The following is a 17,640-nucleotide window of genomic DNA, read 5'->3' as shown; positions in this document are numbered from 1 at the left end:
TCAGATTCAGGAGCAGGGGCTGGTATAAACTGGGCCTACCTAAGCTATGGTTAGAGAGGTTGACTCATACATATAGGCCTCTTAGGGCTTGGCTACACTTGCACGTTATACCGCAATAAAGCCTCCTAGAGCTCTCTACCTTACTCCCTGTCCACACTGGCAAGGCACATGGAGTGCTCCTGGTACTCCACTTCCACGAGAGGATTAACAGCTGTTGCGTATTGAGTGAGACACTGCAGCTCCAGTGTAATTGAGGAGTTACGTGACAGGCTTTGATTGACCTCTGGAAACGTCCCATAATCCCATTAACTGAAGTGGCCTCTCTTGTCTTTGTTGTGAACTCTGAAAGGGCCACTTCCGCATTCCTCCCAAGCTCCGTTTGGGAGTGCCGGCTGCTTATCTGGTCCGAGAAAAAAACAAACAGCTAATGTTTGCTTTGAGTGAGTGAGAGAGAGGTGGGGGAAGGAGTGGATCTGAACTTACAAGACAGCATGCTGACAAGCTCTCAGCACTCCAAAAATCCACTCTCTCTCCCCCCACATACACACTCCACCCCCCGCCCCCATTTAAAAAGCACACTGCAGCCACTTGAAAGCTGGGAGAGCTGCCCATAATGCACCATTCCCAATACAGCTGCAAGTGCTGCAAATGTGGCCACGCCAGTGCGCTTTCAGCTCTCAGTGTGGACAGACTGGAGCGCTTTCCCTAGTGCGCTCTCTGAAGCCTGGTTTAACCCAAAGCATAGACAAGCCCTTACTAACCCTCTGTGCTATATACCTTTCGGGTGGATGAACGAGTGAAATGCTTTGTTTTGACAAAATTGTGTCACTGCAAGCTTATTCTGGGAGGAAATTGCCTTACAGATGCCCAATCAGGTTGGGCCTGTCAGATTTTTGTGGTTGGTAAACAGAGGGCCCGGAGCTCCCGTCTAAAGACCATGTGGTTCCACCCAGAGCAGGAAACCAGGTTTGTCAGCCAAAGGGTGCAACCCTGAGAGACTGAAAGGGGGTCTAAATTGCAGTTCACCAGCAAACTGCACATTTAAATGTCTGCCTAGAGGAGGTAAAGTAGCATTCCCCCAAAACAGCTGCCTTCATAGGAAGCAAGATGCTGATAACTACACCAGTATTCAAGCAGCTCCATAATCCTTTCAAAGACAGTGTCTCCAGCCAATACTAACAATTTACTTTAAGGTGGGGTGCAATTTTAATTGTAAAGACAGTGCCATTTAAAGACAATTTTCAACCAAATAGTAAGTCATTGAGTCTAGCTCAGTCTTCTACCTCTTTTTAAAAAAAACAAAAAACATTGTCAAACTTTAAGTAAAGCACTTACTGCCAGTTTCTTCTCATCCTGGAATGTAGCTTAGCAGCAAAGGGCTCTTCTCCCTCACGGCTAGAGGTATGCCACACCAAATACAGAATTACAACTTCAAAGCTCTATCTTTAAAAAAATATTGCTCGCAACTCTATTCATTACAAAACTTTAAAATATTGCTGGAAAGAAAAACCAGGGCATGATTAAGAGGTTTCCATTAAATCCAAACAGGTGGTGGTGATCTGCTGCTGCTGTCTACCCCCATAAAAGCATTACTCTCTCATTTTGAAAATCATGATTAACACCACAGTGGTCACCTTACAAATTTATGGATCATCTCCACGTAGAAAATTCCATTCACACACATTCTCTCTAAAAATACTTTAAAAATTATTACAATTAAAAAAAAACAACCTCTACTAAGTATGCCATAAGCTGCTATAGTGGATATGACAGGAGTATCTAGAAATAATACTTTCAGTGCTTTATTGGTAAAGTACATGGGGTGTTTTAAAACCAGCAGCTGTCATTATAGACCTGAATGCACCATCATCCAGAAGCTGAAAACTGCAGCCAGCTCTGGCCCTGGTGTTTCATTGCAGCATGGCAGTGAAGGAGCCAATGTATTACAGAACCTTAATTTATGTGGAGAGGGGAATGCCAGTGATCTGAGCACGTGCACTTTCCAAACAGTTTGACTCTGTTCCCACTGGTTGCTATAACCTACAGCTATGACAATATCTTGGACTGCCAGCCCAAATCAAGCTTACATGTCTAGAAAGGTAAGAGTGTCTGAGAGATGATTTTAAATTAAATTAAGATTATACACACCCTGCCCTGATTTGTGGGTAATGTGCTTAGCTTTAAATAGTACTGGAAAAAACATGATTTACAAACTTATTTAAAAATTAAACATAAATAAAAGTCTGACACTGAGAAATCAACTATTGCAAATGCTGCATAGCCTACCATATAGCATTCAGAGCCCAAACCCCTTAACCACACATTTCTATAGACTTATTTAAATGGCATCTACAAAGCAAAAATAGATAGGTAGCATTCAGTAGAAATGCAGTCTCTGAGGAGCAGGAAGGGGTAGTGCCCTGTCACAGTTCTCAAAGCTCTAGAATTCACAGTATAAGAAAGATGTGAAGCAACTTCCAGTATTCCTTAATCTAGCCAACTACTGAAATGTGTGAATATTACACCACAAAAAACCCCCACTATGTTCAATCATCATCAATGGACCAAAACCCATAAAAGCAAGGAAGTGCAGAGTAAAGGTATAGAAACTCTGTTTTGTGCACCTGGGTAGCGTGACTTGGAGTTTTCTGGAAATATCTAGGGCCAATTGCAAGAGGAAAGTAGAAATACCACACAATGACATCTAAGTAAACTGATTCTTCTGGCAGAAGGCCCCATCAATCACTGGGGTTTTCAAACAGCTGTTATTCTAAGGTGCAGTTTCTAAGATATGCATGAGCGTGGCTTAAACCCAGTATATCTGATGAGGCTGAAGGAATAAGACTTAAGAACCAACCCTGATTGTGAGGACCTATGGAGGCTATGCATGAGGGAATGCAAAACTGAAAACCTTTTTTTTTAAAAAAACAAACATTCAGTACAGTGAGAAGTATGGCATACTGTGTTTTACAATATAAAAATATTCAAAAGGATCCACTATATGCTGGAAAATCCCAAGTAAATGTCAAAGCATAACTCCTAATAAGTGATATGAATGTTCAGTTATTGACAGCAAATCTTGTAAAGCTGTGGTCTTTGTGCTCCAGGTAGTTTCTCTGCTGTTTTTCCCCCACCGCTCTCTCCTCCCTTTCTGGTGTTCTCTCAGTCAGGGAGAAACATCTCCTAGAAAGACAAGGTTAGGGTGAGTTGCCAGCTTCCTATGGGAACACTCCCAGTGGCACCCAGTGAGGGGCATTTTAACACCACCAACTTCACAAGGTGCGTTCCCCCTTGTTCCCAGGACTCAGATCCTTAAAGCATTGACCATAATTTTCTACCGTGTTTCTAAAAGCCAAGCACCAAAAGATACGCTGAGGCACCCTAAATAAGTGCCCTGATTTTTCAGAAGCCCCAAACACCCACAAATCCCAATGAAGAAGCCAATGAGAATTGTGCATGCTCAGCACTTTTGAAAAAGCAGAGTAACTTTATTTAGGAGCCTAAATATGAGACAGGTACTTGACTTTCGGCATGAAGGTTTGAAAGAGAGGCAGTCAATGGCATTTTCCTCCTCCCAAATTTGGCTTTTTAAAATTGTACTGTAGTGATCTCTCCACTGCTTCCCATATTCATCCTCTCTCCATCTCCCAAACTCTCATCCACACACTTTTTGTTTTGAATGAAACACACACACACACACACACACACACACGGACTGTTTAATTACACCTTATCTACATGCTATCTGGCCAAAACATGTTGGTGCACCAATGTAACTGATGCTGAGCATGGCCCTAGGAATAAAATGTTTGCTAGACAATGCTGCTGCCTTTATGGATTCTTAAAGCAGCTACTATTGTTTCCAAACTACTAAGCTGAAAAGCTAGGTATTGAGGTCATAGCAGATCACAGCAACTTTAACTCAAGTTTTGGGGTCTTTTCTAGATTAGGAAAAGAAGCAGATTGACAAATGGTTCTCCTCTGCTTTAGCAGTAAACCTTTGGCCTCAGGGCTAGGGCTGGGATAGAGCCCATCTCATAACCCTTCATTCACTGCTGCAGATAACAGAGCCTAGGAGTGAAGGGGGAAGAAGCCCCTCCACTTCCAGACCTGAGGAGTGCAGCCCCCCATTGGTTCCACCATTAAAATGCTACTGCACAACGTCCTCATCAAGTGATGTTGAACTCTGACCCTTTTCACAGCCACTGTAGCTCAAAGAACATGTGCTGGTCGGTGGCGGCGGAGCGGCTCCAGCAGACGCTGGGATGTGGTACGAGATCCTGCCCAGCAGGGCCATCATGGGCCTGTGCCTGACCATCCCTGGCGTGTTGCTCATCCACATCCACAGATACCTCAACGGGGGCAAGGAAAAGAGAATTGCTCTTCAGCCCTACCAGTGGCACCTGATGGAGAGAGACCGGCGACTGTCGGGGGTTAATGACTACTATCGGTCCAAGGGATTGGAGAACATTGACTAAGAAGCAACTCGTTGAGTGAAGAGTTCTAGTTCCTGTACAAAGTAGTTAGCTCCAGTAAACACGCATTTATATTTGATGCACCGTGTTATATGGTGCACATAAACCTGGAAAATGAAAAAAGAAAAAGAAAAAACCACACCCACGTGCCACTGCAGCTAGCAGAGACACCACTGCTCCTTGTGCATACCACCATTTTAATATTGCTGAGAGGAGGGGAGGAGGCCCAGAAAGCACCTCCTCTTGACATTGTCAGACTGCTTCTTTTCCTAGTGCAGACAGACTCAAAGGTTCTAATTTTAGTCAAGGGGTAAACATCAGTCTGTGGCTGCTTGTTCTTCTGCACTGCATGATGTTATCAAGACAGAAAGACTGGGGGGTGTGGGGGAGATAGTCATTACAGGTAAATATGCTGCAATGATGCTTTTTCTATATAGGGCTCTAGAATTATCCATGTCATCAAGCTTTTGTTTACATAAACAAGGGTAGGGGATTTCACCTGAGTTTGGCTATTATCAAAACAGAAAAATGATAGTACCTGGTTTTAATTAGGTTATGCTAATACAATAAAATTGGCAAAGTTGTGTTATTCATTCTGATTTCTCACAGCAAAGCCACACCAGGCTTGGACAGTCCTTGCATAGGAGACCTCTAGGGAAAAAGCCAGGAGCTGCAGGAAGTGGTGTTGGCAATTTAGTGAGTGGTGAGGTAGGGATTCATATTTAACACCCTTGTCTTTTCCTTCTGAGCAAGTGCTAAACCAATGTCCAAGTAACGTGGTGTTGGAGATGCTGGATACAAAGTAAAATGGAGATCCTGATCATCCATGGTCATAGATGAAACTTCTTGCAAACATCTGAGCAATTGCCTTCCCTGCAAAGTTAACTCAGATTATACCTAAATTCTGCATCTGTCCACACTCACAAACGTCACTTGTAGCAGCATGAGTTGGCTGGCAAGACCAGAGCTGTAGGCTAAAGCCTGAGTAAGCATAACTAATCAGCTGCTAATACAGCCATGCTGCTGTAGTGTGGACACAGGACTGGCCAAATTCCAAGTTGATTAACGCCATCCAGCCAATCCAAATTAACCTGTTGCTTCATTTGAAACAAATGTTGCTTATCATTTCCTGTTCTAAGATGGTTGTAGTGTACACGCCCGCCTTCCTATTTAAAAAAAACATTGGTATCTTCATTCTGTCCCACAGACTTTTTAGTCCAGTGTATTTCTACTTATGGATAACTAATGGGGTAGCTGCTGCCTGCTTGAATTTGGCATTTGTTGAAATGATTTCTGCAATACAATAGTTCCTGAAATTCACACTGGCGGTTTTTCCCCTTTTTGTCACCCAAGATTTGAAGCCCTGCTGCCACAGCATCAGCCTGACTCTAATCAGCTGAAGGCAGAAGTAGTCTTACATACTACAAGCATTTTCCTGTTCGGTGTTTTAAAAAACTAACGCAAAGATCCACAGACACAGCGTGCCAGTACACAAAGTGCTGTTCGGCGCACAGTCAACTACACACTTTTTTCTCTGTACTAGTACTGACAGGAGTGATTCTTGGGGCTCCCAGCCAGTGAAGTCCCACTGCAGCGTAAGTCTGTAAGACATTATGCAAATCAGCACATCTGTGCATCTTCCACTTCTAGAGTTACAGGAAGTACCTTGCTAGATCACATTCAAAATACTGATATTCCAAGAGAAACCTAAAAGGCTCGGATAGATTTCTTCAAGGACTCGTGATGTCTGGTCCTCTCTGACTATAGGTGTTCCCTCCTCAAGTCAGCCTGTGAGTCAGAATACAGATTTCTACCTGCTTACCTAGCCTTGCTATTCTTCAGCAATCTCGGTCTCCTGGTGGACAACGACCTTGGTCACAGACATGTCCGGGTGCTGCTCTTTTGCTTCTTTGATGGCCTGCACGAGAACCTAAGAAAGAAACAGCTCTTCAGAGAAGCACTTTGGGCTGCATACAGCGGAACAGCTGAAAGTGAATTTCACTGCAGTCTCCCCCATGTCACCATACCAGACACTGGGTGAAATCCTGGCCTCACTGATGTCCACGGCAAAACTCCCGTTCATTTCAGTGGAGGCAGGATTTCACCTAGCGGCTGCAGCCTTGAGCAGCAGGGGGAGGGCTGCCGGCCTGCCAACCACTCCCACCCAGAGCAGAGGGGAGCCAATCTGGAACAGCAGGGTCTGAGGGTGTAAAAAGCCTTAGCTCCAGGAAATTCCACTGCCAGCTGACTTCATTGTTGCTACCTTCCCACCTTACAAGGATATTAAAATTATGTATTACGTATGAAGCCTACAGGGAATGCTTTTGCCATTTGCCTTCAGTTGAGTTGTTGGTCTAGAGTTGCACTAACTCACTGCACTTGCTCTCCACTAACCAATATGAATCACCATGTAACCGCCCTTGTTTCTTTCTCCAGCCATCAACCACTACTTTGTTTGCATGTTGTGTCCCTTTCCACTTTACTATGTCTTCCTTGTCTATGTAGTTTTGGAAGCTCTTCAGGGTGGATACCATGTCTTCATGCCATTGCACAACATAGCACAAAGAGGTGCCCCACTCCTATTGCTCTCTTGGCACCATTACAATACCAATAGCAGCAGTATTGCCCATTTGCTGTAGCCGCCATCATCTTCACAGCACGTTAGAAAATTACATAAAAACTGGAATTACTGGACTTACCCTTGTTACCTTTTGTAACCTTGCCTTGTTGCCTGTGTCCAGGAAATGAACAGTCTTACATCACACCTTTATTAAACTGTCAGAAGACTACTTATCTCTGACAAAAATGAAGCAAATGAAGACACTTGAATCTCTCAGTCTAGAAAGAAACTAAGCAGAGAACTATATGTGGAAGTTGCAGTGCTTTCAAATCTTCCTGGAAGCAAGTGGCATTGCAGGGTGAATTCCCCACTTTTTGGAGGGGGAGGGGAGACAGGGGAGAAGAGGCAGAAGTTCGGAGGCATTAGAAATGTACAGTAAGTTACAGTGGGAGAACAAAGAAATAGAAGCTGCCAAAGTCAATCAGATTTTGATCCATCCAATCCATGCACTTGGGAAAAACACATTTGCTTTACAAGAACCCAGTTGCCAAGTGAGTCCATTGTTACAGGCCTTTGCAATAAAGTTGTCAAGAATGAGAAGAATTAACAGATTAGAGACATTTGTAGAACAACAGAAAGTCTGGCCGATGTCAGATTATTGGGAGAAAGTCTCAAATTTGTAAAGAACACTGGATATTAACTAGTAAAACCGGTTTCTCAAATGAAAACATTGGTGAACGGAAAAACTGAAGTTAATCTAAATAAGATGCACACTGAGGCATAAAAACAAAATCTGAATGAAAACAAATAGCAACCAGATTTGCTGCTGAAAATAGGTATTTGGGTCTCAAACTCTCAAAATCAGGTTCTACAACAGATTGGTTTGTAACAACTGGAACAAATTTCAATGCAGGAAGTATATTAAAGAATCACATCCCAGATCTCTGAAGATCGAAATGTAGTTGTTGATTATCTGCTGATTTAGGACTAAATGATTCCACCACAATGGGACTATAGTTTTGTAGCATGTAAAATAAGAACCATAAATTGTACAGGAACAAATACTAGGTCAGGCTGAATGAGATTAGTTAAGTGGGATAAACACTCAATGACAAGGGCATGACTGTCTTAGACCCATGAATGCTGGAGGCAGTCGTACAAATGGAAAAACCTCAACAGGATGGCATCTCAGACATTCATGGGCATGTTAATTTTGAAAAGTTAGGGATGAATTTGCTTAGAGTGTGTTAACTTCTCCATTCAGAATGCTGTGTGAGAACTACACATAATGGGGCTTGAATGATTGGCAAGAAAGAATCATTTGGGAATTAAATCACAGAACCACCTGTATTGAAATATTTGGAAAGAGTCTAGGATCTCAGCTGATGCATGCTGACATGGTTTGGGGCTGTCCTTCTAAACAATAATTGCCCTGTGGCATGTGCTTCTAAAAACACTAATATACACCAGAACTGTGCTCTAATTAGTGTTGAGTGTCTGAAGTACATAGCATATTTTTCAATGCTATATAAATAATTACTTCATTAGACACCAAAAAGGGCCTAAAAGCCAGCTTAATGTTCATGTGAAACCATAATATTGTTATTAAGGGAAAGGGAAAGTTCACAAGAGGAACAGTTTATTGGATCAGGTTTAGGCAGCAGCTCAGTGGCTTTGAAAATTGTATATATCTGTAATTTCTAGGAAAAGCTCATATCTCCAGTTAGGAAGAGTTACCAGATTCCCAGTCAGGGTTCTGTTACTAGTTGGGTCCACTAAGTAACTTTTTCAGATATTTTGTTTTTATCACTGAGCTCTAACTGTTGGAGCATGTTGTCTATGTGGAAACAAGAGTTCTTCAAGCAGCAGAAAACAAGAATACCCAGCATAAGAGGGAAAGAGATCCATGAGCACTATTTAACATGTTAAAGAATGCATCTGATCCTACACTGACACTGTCTTTCTCTGGTGACTTCTCCCTCCACAAACTAAATGAAGATTAGCTACACCAGGATGGCAGTGTGTGTGTTTTCTTTAAAAATACATCTGAGTTTCATACTAGCTCTCTCTAAACTTTCCTGAGTCTATTTAATTTAATAGTAAAAATGGCAACACTATAGTTTATACTTCTCTAACACCATTCAACAAAGGTTCTCAAAGCACTTTACAAACATTTAACCCTCAAGATCCCCTAGGAAGTGGGTATGTATTAAGCATTTTACAGACAGGCAAACCAAGGCAGAGTAGGGTCTGTGACTTGTCAAAAGGTCACACGCAATTAGTATCAGAGCCCAGAACAGAACATAGCTAGATTCCAAGGTCAATATTCTAACCACTGGAAAACATTATGATCAGTAGCAAAGGCTGTTTGCTTCTAAACTTCAGTTGCTTTCAGCTTTGATACACTTGTATACACAAGCTTTCTATTCTAAATGTTTAGCTATTCAATCCAAATATCATTCAGGACATAAAAACAAAACAAATCCTTGCAAACGTGCACACAGAGTCCCCTAAACTCTACAATGGTCCTTGAAAATACAACAAGGGATGAATTACTAGTCTCTAAGGAAATATTGGGCAGAAAGTGACTAAAAGAATGACTGAGCTGTCTCATGCTTATTCTTCATCAGAGACTTTCATGTCACATTTCCTCAGTTTAAAAAACAAACTTGTTTTGAATTGAAAAAAGCCAGCAGCACACTCAAAGTTGAGCCCTTCTGCTTTGGACATTGCCATGTATAAAAACTTCTGGAAACAAAATTTTGTGCTACTATCTGGCAGAACAGAATTCAGCTTGCTCTGCCCCAGCTACAGTATGTCTCTGCAGAACTAAATGCCTGTTTGCCAGTCAGTTACAACTTGAAGACATACAACAGTAATAGGTAGCACCACAGGGACATCGGCAGTCACTTTTCTGACATTAAACAGTTTAAAACGAGAGACCTGTGTCTGCAGCTGAAACACTGCAAACGAAAAATGTTACCTCTTCCACAGAGACAAGCAATTTTATTTCTAGTCCAGGCCAATTTCCCTAAGCTGCAACCTAAATGACTGGATTTACCACAAGTGAGGCCACTTGACTGTCTAGTACAGAAATAATTTGCAGGTTAGAACAACTGATTAGTTCTTTGCAAAACTAAAATGGCTCTTGGCTGGGTAACACTAAAATTGCTCACCTGATCGTGGTCAATGTCTGCATCTCCTGTGATGACAATTCTTTTTTCAATTCTTGTCTCTGAAATTCCACCTTTTACAGTCTAGTATGAAAGAACATAGGTTACTAGTAGCCTAGAGTGCAACAACTGCAAAGGATTACAAAGTGGATTGAGGTTGGCTTTCAAAGACAGAACTCAAACTATAGTCACTTGCCAATTACCAAAACATTACTGGGAAACTAGCATAACTGGATCATAGACAGAGCGAGAGGACACAGAAAAAAATCTCACCTCAGTGTACGACAATATTCCCTTCTTCCAAACCAAACAAGCACATGTCAATAAAGAGTTTTTTAATAAATAAAAATATTAATCATTCCCGTCTTGTGGGCTGGAATGTTAATCATGTCAAAGGGACACTGTCAATGTAACATGCTCCATTATTACAGCTGAAAATCATTTTAAAAATCTAATTTGTATTTCACCACATAGAGTGTGCAGTCTCTGTTGTGTGCTTCACTCAACATGGATAATGCACTCAGGCTGCTTAGTTTCACTTTGACTCCCAGGAACTAGCACAATAATATTAAATTTTGTTCAGAGGAATGTTCAAATCCAAAAATTCCCAGCAACTCTGCATTGAAATAAATAAAAAACAAAACAAGAGGCCCACAGCAATGCTGGCAGTTAGTATGTCCATGACAGTGTTAGTGAAGTATTTCAGGTTTTGTAAAACCTTTGATAAAAATGTGACATGGGTCTAGAACTAGGGGACATTCCTGTAACTTAGAAGTAAACTGAAGTCTTCAAACTCGTCCCTACTTTCTCAAATTGAGGATTTCTCACATGTAAGTTTGATTTGCCAACAGTCCCCAACTTCAGTCATTTGTAGCTCAAACTCTGTATTAATTAAAAGTTCTAAACAGGACTCAATCTTATTGACCGTACAGAAGAGGAAGAAGAACTCAAAGGCTAGCTACATTTAAAATGAAAATAAGTATTTGGCTAACACACTGACAGGAGGTTCTCAGAACTGCCTCAGGATCCCAAGCTATTGTTGGATCACTCAAACTGTGGTGGTACGGTTCTTCAGGAAGCAAGATAATGTCCATTTCCAAGTGATTCTGAATTGCACTGGTGTCGGGCAGAATTAAGGGCAGAGAAAGGGGAACACAGGATTGGAGGGGGGAAATATTTGTACAACTAAATATTTGGCAGGAACAGGCCAACTTTGCTTCCTGTGGTTTGAGCATCAATAGAACTTTTAGATTTCATACCAATCCTGTTAGCATCACCTTTTTACCTTTGTAATCTGTGTGGTGGTTGTGCTACTGGTGGTCTCTGATGTGATGGTCTGAGCAGTGAGCAGAACTCCAGGGTCCGAGTCCCCATTGCCATCGTCTGTCTATAACACACACACAAAACAGCAATCAACCATTTTCACACCATCACCATGCAACAGGACCTCAGTGCTGTAATTTAAGATGATGTACAATCATTGCAAAAGTAGACTTTGCATTATTTATTAGACAAAGTGAACCAATTCACAGCTGGATGAATAATTAGCATTTTAGCGGTGTAACAAATGTTTCAAGACTAATGCTGTCTGAAAGTACAGCACTTAAAGAACCAAGGAGCCATGCTGCCGTCCAACAGAGCCACGATGAAATCAAGCAGAGAAGCCTTGACATCCATTAGGATGTCTGAGCTGTGATCTCACCCAAACACAGGGTGACTATTCTCCACTTCACACAGTGACTTTGTTCAGCTCTCCCCCTCTTGATTCTGGGATGATGAATGGGTCTTCTCTACCCTCCCTTTTCTCCTCTCGCATTCCAGTTGAATTGGGGTGCTGTGCTGGTAAGTTTACTTAGCACACACTAAACTGACTCACATGTTTCAGGCAGCATGGGTAGTGCTACATGTTTACTCTCTAGTTGCTCTGCATTGTCACAAATTACTCCTACAGATTCCATAGAAGCTAACTGACAAGGTCCCCACACCTATCACTCTCCCTGCTCTACCAATAATACCAGCCTTGTCCACACTGCCTTTTTGCATATACCACCTTCCCTGAAGTGGTCTATAAAGGCTATTACACTGCTCAAGTCTCACTTCTGTTGAGACTCCTATAAAAGAATCAGTTCAATTAAGATGGCTGAGGGGGCAGATGGGGTTAGTTGGCATTGTATCCATTTATCATTCTAAACAGGTTTGGAAGCTATTTTGGAATCCATTTCCCCCAAGCCCTTTGTACATCATTTGTCTTACAGCCTCTTCAGGGTTGTGCCCAGCACAGTGTAAAGACCCTGGATGCTACTATAACCTAAATAAACCATAAGTAACAACAACTGTGTACCACCATTTTAATTACTTGGCTCCCATCCTGTACAATTCTCAGGCTTTCCAAAGCCTATCTATTGCTCCAGAGTTTATTGTCCATGCCTCCAAATGACTGAATTAAAGATATACAGTGAGTAACAGCCTCTTTTGTCCAATTATTGTTACAGAACAGTCTATGAAATTGTAATGACAATTTAAGACAAGATTAAGATGCCACAAGTACTCCTGTTCTTTTTTCGGATACAGACTAACACGGCTGCTACTCTGAAACCTATCTTCAGAGTGACCACTAGGTGGGACCACTTTCTGTGCTGTATAAAACTTCAACTCCCCCAGAGATCATCATTACTTTTTGGCCAAATCTCAAATAATTAGGTTACAGAATTCTCATATCTCCTTTGAGACATTAGAGCTAGAGATGTAAAGATGGTGACTAGACTAAGCTTGATCAGTTAATCTCAGCCACAAATGCTCTGAGCAACATGGGTTCAAACCTAACACTATAACCTGGATCTTACGCCCAGCACTGGTGCTGCAGTTTGGTTCTGGAGAGCATGTGACACTGTTAGAGTGCTCTACTTCAGATGGGATGTTAAACAATCAGTTGCTGATGATCTCTGGAAACAGAGTTTCCACAAGGATGACAGTATGCCAGATATGCATTAAACAAGTGGTCCATTGCACATATGGGACCACTTGTTTAATGCATATCTGGCATACTGGGGAAGCAGACACTTGTTTAATGCATATCTGGCATGATGGGGAAGCAGACACAAAGGCTAAGACAAATATTTTCAAATTTGGGTGCCATATTTAGGCACCCAAATATGTTACCTGATTTTCAGAGATACTAAATGATGCCTGTAAAGTGCAAAGCATTAAAGCCATTCAGTGGCAGAGCAGAATGCAGTTCTTGGTTAGTCCTCTACCATTTAACCTCTAAGTTGCAGACTTCCTAACGTAAAAAATGGGTACTTACCTGTTCTGTAACTGTTCTTGGAAATGTGGGTGCAGACATGTATTCCACTCAGGTGTGCGCACACACAGCATACCAAAGTCAGAGAACCTTGCCTAGCAGTACCTGTAGGGGCAGCTCTTAGTCCCTCACTTGGCTATTTAAGTGCAGTGCCTCTCTGCCCCGAACATCAGTTCCTCTGACCCAAACATCAAAAATAGAGACCCTGATAGAGAAGCGACAGAGGGCTGGTCATAGAACACACATCTAAAGAACGTTCACATCTTGAAGAACAACAGTCACAGCACAGGAGATAACCAGTTGTTCTTCAAGTGGTTGCAGACAGACACATATTGCTCTCAGGTGACTCTCAAACAGTACTTGGAGGTTGGTGCCTACTTAAACAATGACTGCAAGACTGCCTTCCCAAAGTTTGCATCTGACCTAGACACAGTGCTAATAGCATGATTCTTGGTAAAAGAGAAGATCAGGTACCAGTCCTGCAAACTCCCAACTATTGAAACATCACTGAAGAATGCTATCCATGTTTCTTGGGCCCTCATCAAATGGCCCATAATTTCCATGGAGACATGGTCTGAGCTACGTCATTGTATGCTGTTGTAAAGCAGGAAGTTATCCACCTGGAAATTGGCTGTGCAGAGACTGACCCTTCACTCGATCCTCATAGGAAACAAAAAGACAAGGCAACACCTGTGTCAAGGTTCCTTCCCCACTCTGAACTCTAGGGTACAGATGTGGGGACCTGCATGAAAGACCCCCTTGGCTTATTCTTACCAGCTTAGGTTAAACGCTGCCACCACCAAAGTGTCTAACAATAACAACAGGGGAAGTGCCCACCTGGAAACGTCTCCCCACCCCAAAATATCCCCCCCAAGCACTACACCCCCTTTCCTGGGGAAGGCTTGATAAAAATCCTCACCAATTTGCATAGGTGAACACAGACCCAAACCCTTGGATCTTAAGAACAATGGAAAAGCAATCAGGTTCTTAAAAGAGAATTTTAATTAAAGAAAAAGTAAAAGAATCACCTCTGTAAAATCAGGATGGTAAATACCTTACAGGGTAATCAGATTCAAAACATAGAGAATCCCTCTAGGCAAAACCTTCAGTTACAAAAAGACACAAAAACAGGAATATACATTCCATTCAGCACAACTTATTTTATCAGCCATTTAAACAAAACAGAATCTAATGCATATGTCATAAATATAAAGGGAAGGGTAAACACCTTTAAATCCCTCCTGGCCAGAGGAAAAACCCTTTCACCTGTAAAGGGTTAAGAAGCTAGGATAACCTCGCTGGCACCTGACCAAAATGACTAAATGAGGAGACAAGATACTTTCAAAGCTGGAGGGGGGAGAAACAAAGCTTCTCTCTCTCTGTGTGTTGCTTTTGCCAGGACCAGAGCAGGAATGCAGGTCAGAACTCCTGTAAAGGGTTAACAAGCAATCTAGTTAGATATGCGTTAGATTCGGTTATTACTAGGAACGGTTTGTCAAAGTCTGCGGCCCTTAGCACAGGGTCAGACATGAGCGTCGCTTTAAGCTGGTTAAAGGCCTTCTGACACTCTTTGGTCCACTGAATGGCATTTGGCCGTTTCTTTTTGGTTAGGTCTCTCAGTGGGGTGGCGATTTGGCTGTATTGCGGTACAAATCGCATGTAATATCCGGCCAAGCCTAAGAAGGATTGGACCTGTTTCTTTGACTTTGGGACAGGCCACTTTTGCATAGCATCCACTTTGGCCTGTAGGGGGTTGATAGTTCCTTGACCCACCTGGTGTCCAAGGTAAGTCACTCTGTTTAGGCCTATTTGACACTTCTTAGCCTTAACCGATAGTCCTGCCTCACTTGTGCGCTCGAAGACTTTTTGTAGATGTTCCAGGTGTTCTGCCCAGGAATCCGAAAATATGGCCACATCGTCAAGGTACGTGACTGCATATTCTCCTAATCCCGCTAGGAGACCATCTACAAGTCTTTGGAAGGTGGCGGGTGCATTCCGCAGCCCGAAAGGGAGTACATTAAATTCATACAGCCCGACATGTGTGGTGAAGGCTGACCTTTCCTTGGCAGATTCATCTAGCGGTACCTGCCAGTACACCTTGGTTAAGTCTAAGGTAGAGATGAACTGGGCCCGTCCCAGTTTCTCTATTAGTTCATCTGTGCGTGGCATTGGATAGTTGTCTGGGTGAGTTACAGCATTTAGCTTATGGTAGTCCACACAAAAACGTATCTCCCCATCTGGTTTGGGCACTAGAACCACTGGAGATGCCCATGCACTGCCAGAGGGGCGGATTACCCCCATCTGTAGCGTATCCTGGATCTCACGTTCTATAGCAGTTTTAGCTTGAGGAGACACCTGGTAAGGTTGGACTTTAATTGGGTGAGCACGACCTATGTCAATGGAGTGGTATGCCCGTTCAGTCAGTCCTGGAGTGGCCGAGAATGTCGGCGCGTAGCTAGTGCACAGCTCCTGGATCTGCTGTCACTGCATACGCCCAAGGGTCATGGAGAGGTTCACCTCTTCCACGCCGCAAGCACTTTTCCCTTCGTAGTAGACACCTTCAGGCCACTCAGTGTCACCTCCTCCCTGGGCTGTAAACTGACAAACCTTTAATTCTCTGGAATAAAAGGGCTTTAGAGAATTAATATGGTACATCTTAGGCTTTCGGTTGGAGGTGGGGAATGCCATGCGATAATTAACAGCTCCCAGGTGCTCCTGGACCGTGAATGGCCCTTCCCATGACTCTTCCATTTTATGGGCCTGGAGCGCCTTTAAGACCATGACCTGGTCCCCTACTTTGAAGGACCGCTCTCTGGCATGTTTATCATACCAGGCTTTTTGCTCTTTTTGAGCATCCTGTAGGTTTTCTTTAGCAAGGGCTAAAGAGGTTCAGAAGGTGTTTTGTAGGCTGGTTACAAAGTCCAAAATGTTAGTTCCTGGAGAAGGTGTAAACCCCTCCCATTGCTGCTTCACCAAACTGTAATGGCCCCTTAACCTCACGGCCATATACAAGTTCAAATGGTGAAAACCCCAAACTGGGATGTGGTACAGCTCTGTAGGCAAAGAGCAACTGCTGCAACACTAGATCCCAATCATTGGAGTGCTCATTTACGAATTTACGTACCATGGCCCCCAAAGTCCCATTAAATTTCTCCACCAGGCCATTTGTTTGATGATGGTAAGGGGTGGCAACCAAGTGATTCACCCCATGAGCTTCCCAAAGGCTTTCCATAGTTCCTGCCAGGAAATTAGTTCCTGCATCTGTGAGGATGTCGGAGGGCCAACCTACCCTGGTAAAAATGTCTGCTAGTGCCTGGCACACACTTTTAGCCCTTAGAGCTACTGCTTCCGGCCATCGGGTGGCAAAATCCATGAAAGTCAGTATGTACTGCTTTCCTCTGGGTGTCTTTTTCAGAAAAGGACCCAGAATATCCACAGCTACTCACTGAAATGGAACTTCAATGGCGGGGAGTGGCTGGAGAGGGGCTTTGACCTGGTCTTGGGGTTTTCCCACCCTCACAAGACCGGACATAGGTAGAAACATCCTTGCCCATTCCCTCCCAGTGGAATGACCTCCCCAAACGGTCTTTGGTCCTGTTCACCCCAGCATGGCCACGAGGATGATGATCATGGGCTAAGCTCAAGAGCTTTACTTGGTACTTAGTTGGAACTACCAACTGTCTCTGAGGATGCCAGTCTTCCTGGTGTCCACCAGAAAGAGTTTCTTTGTATAAAAGTCCTCTTTCTACAACTAATCGATCCAGGTTTGAAGAGCTGAGAGGTGGTGGGTTACTCCGGGCCGCCGTCCAAGCTCTCTGGAGGCTTTCATCTGCTTCCTGTTCTGTCTAGAACTGTTCCCTTGATGCTGGAGACATCAGTTCCTCATTGGATTGTGGACCTAGGCTTGGTCCCTCTGGAAGCGATATAGGGGATGGGGCTTTTCCGTTGACTGTGAACCGCTCTCCACTGGTGCACTATGTTGGGGTTCAGGCTCCGGCTGAGCCTCTTGTGTAGGGTTATCGGCTGCTGCCGGTTCAGGTTCGGTGGGGCCCTCTGGTATTGGGGTGGCAAGTACTGGATTCACTGCTGGCAACGGTTCAGGTGCTGGTTGTTCCACCAGTACCAGTTCCG

At 43.2% G+C, this 17,640-nt stretch overlaps 1 protein-coding gene and 1 pseudogene across 20 annotated transcripts in view; one reads left to right on the top strand and one right to left on the bottom strand.

Moving 5' to 3' along the window:
• Nucleotides 1-1,296: 1,296 nt before the first annotated feature.
• EPB41 (erythrocyte membrane protein band 4.1) overlaps nt 1,297-17,640 on the bottom strand; it is a 147,946-nt gene continuing 131,602 nt past the window's right edge. For all 20 annotated transcript variants that reach the window (XM_074934365.1, XM_074934359.1, XM_074934362.1 and 17 more), the window contains 4 exons: nt 11,494-11,595; nt 10,212-10,292; nt 6,298-6,405; nt 1,297-3,183 (listed from right to left, as the gene is read on the bottom strand). In XM_074934365.1, the coding sequence (XP_074790466.1) occupies nt 6,307-6,405; nt 10,212-10,292; nt 11,494-11,595 (282 nt within the window). In that variant the 3' untranslated portion in view covers nt 1,297-3,183; nt 6,298-6,306. The remainder of the gene's footprint in view (nt 3,184-6,297; nt 6,406-10,211; nt 10,293-11,493; nt 11,596-17,640) is intronic.
• LOC141974633 (NADH dehydrogenase [ubiquinone] 1 alpha subcomplex subunit 1 pseudogene) lies at nt 4,202-5,114 on the top strand (annotated as a pseudogene).

This window comes from Natator depressus, chromosome 19, assembly GCF_965152275.1.
Source record: "Natator depressus isolate rNatDep1 chromosome 19, rNatDep2.hap1, whole genome shotgun sequence".
NCBI lineage: Eukaryota > Metazoa > Chordata > Testudines > Cheloniidae > Natator > Natator depressus.
This window is presented reverse-complemented; position numbering and strand designations above follow the sequence as displayed.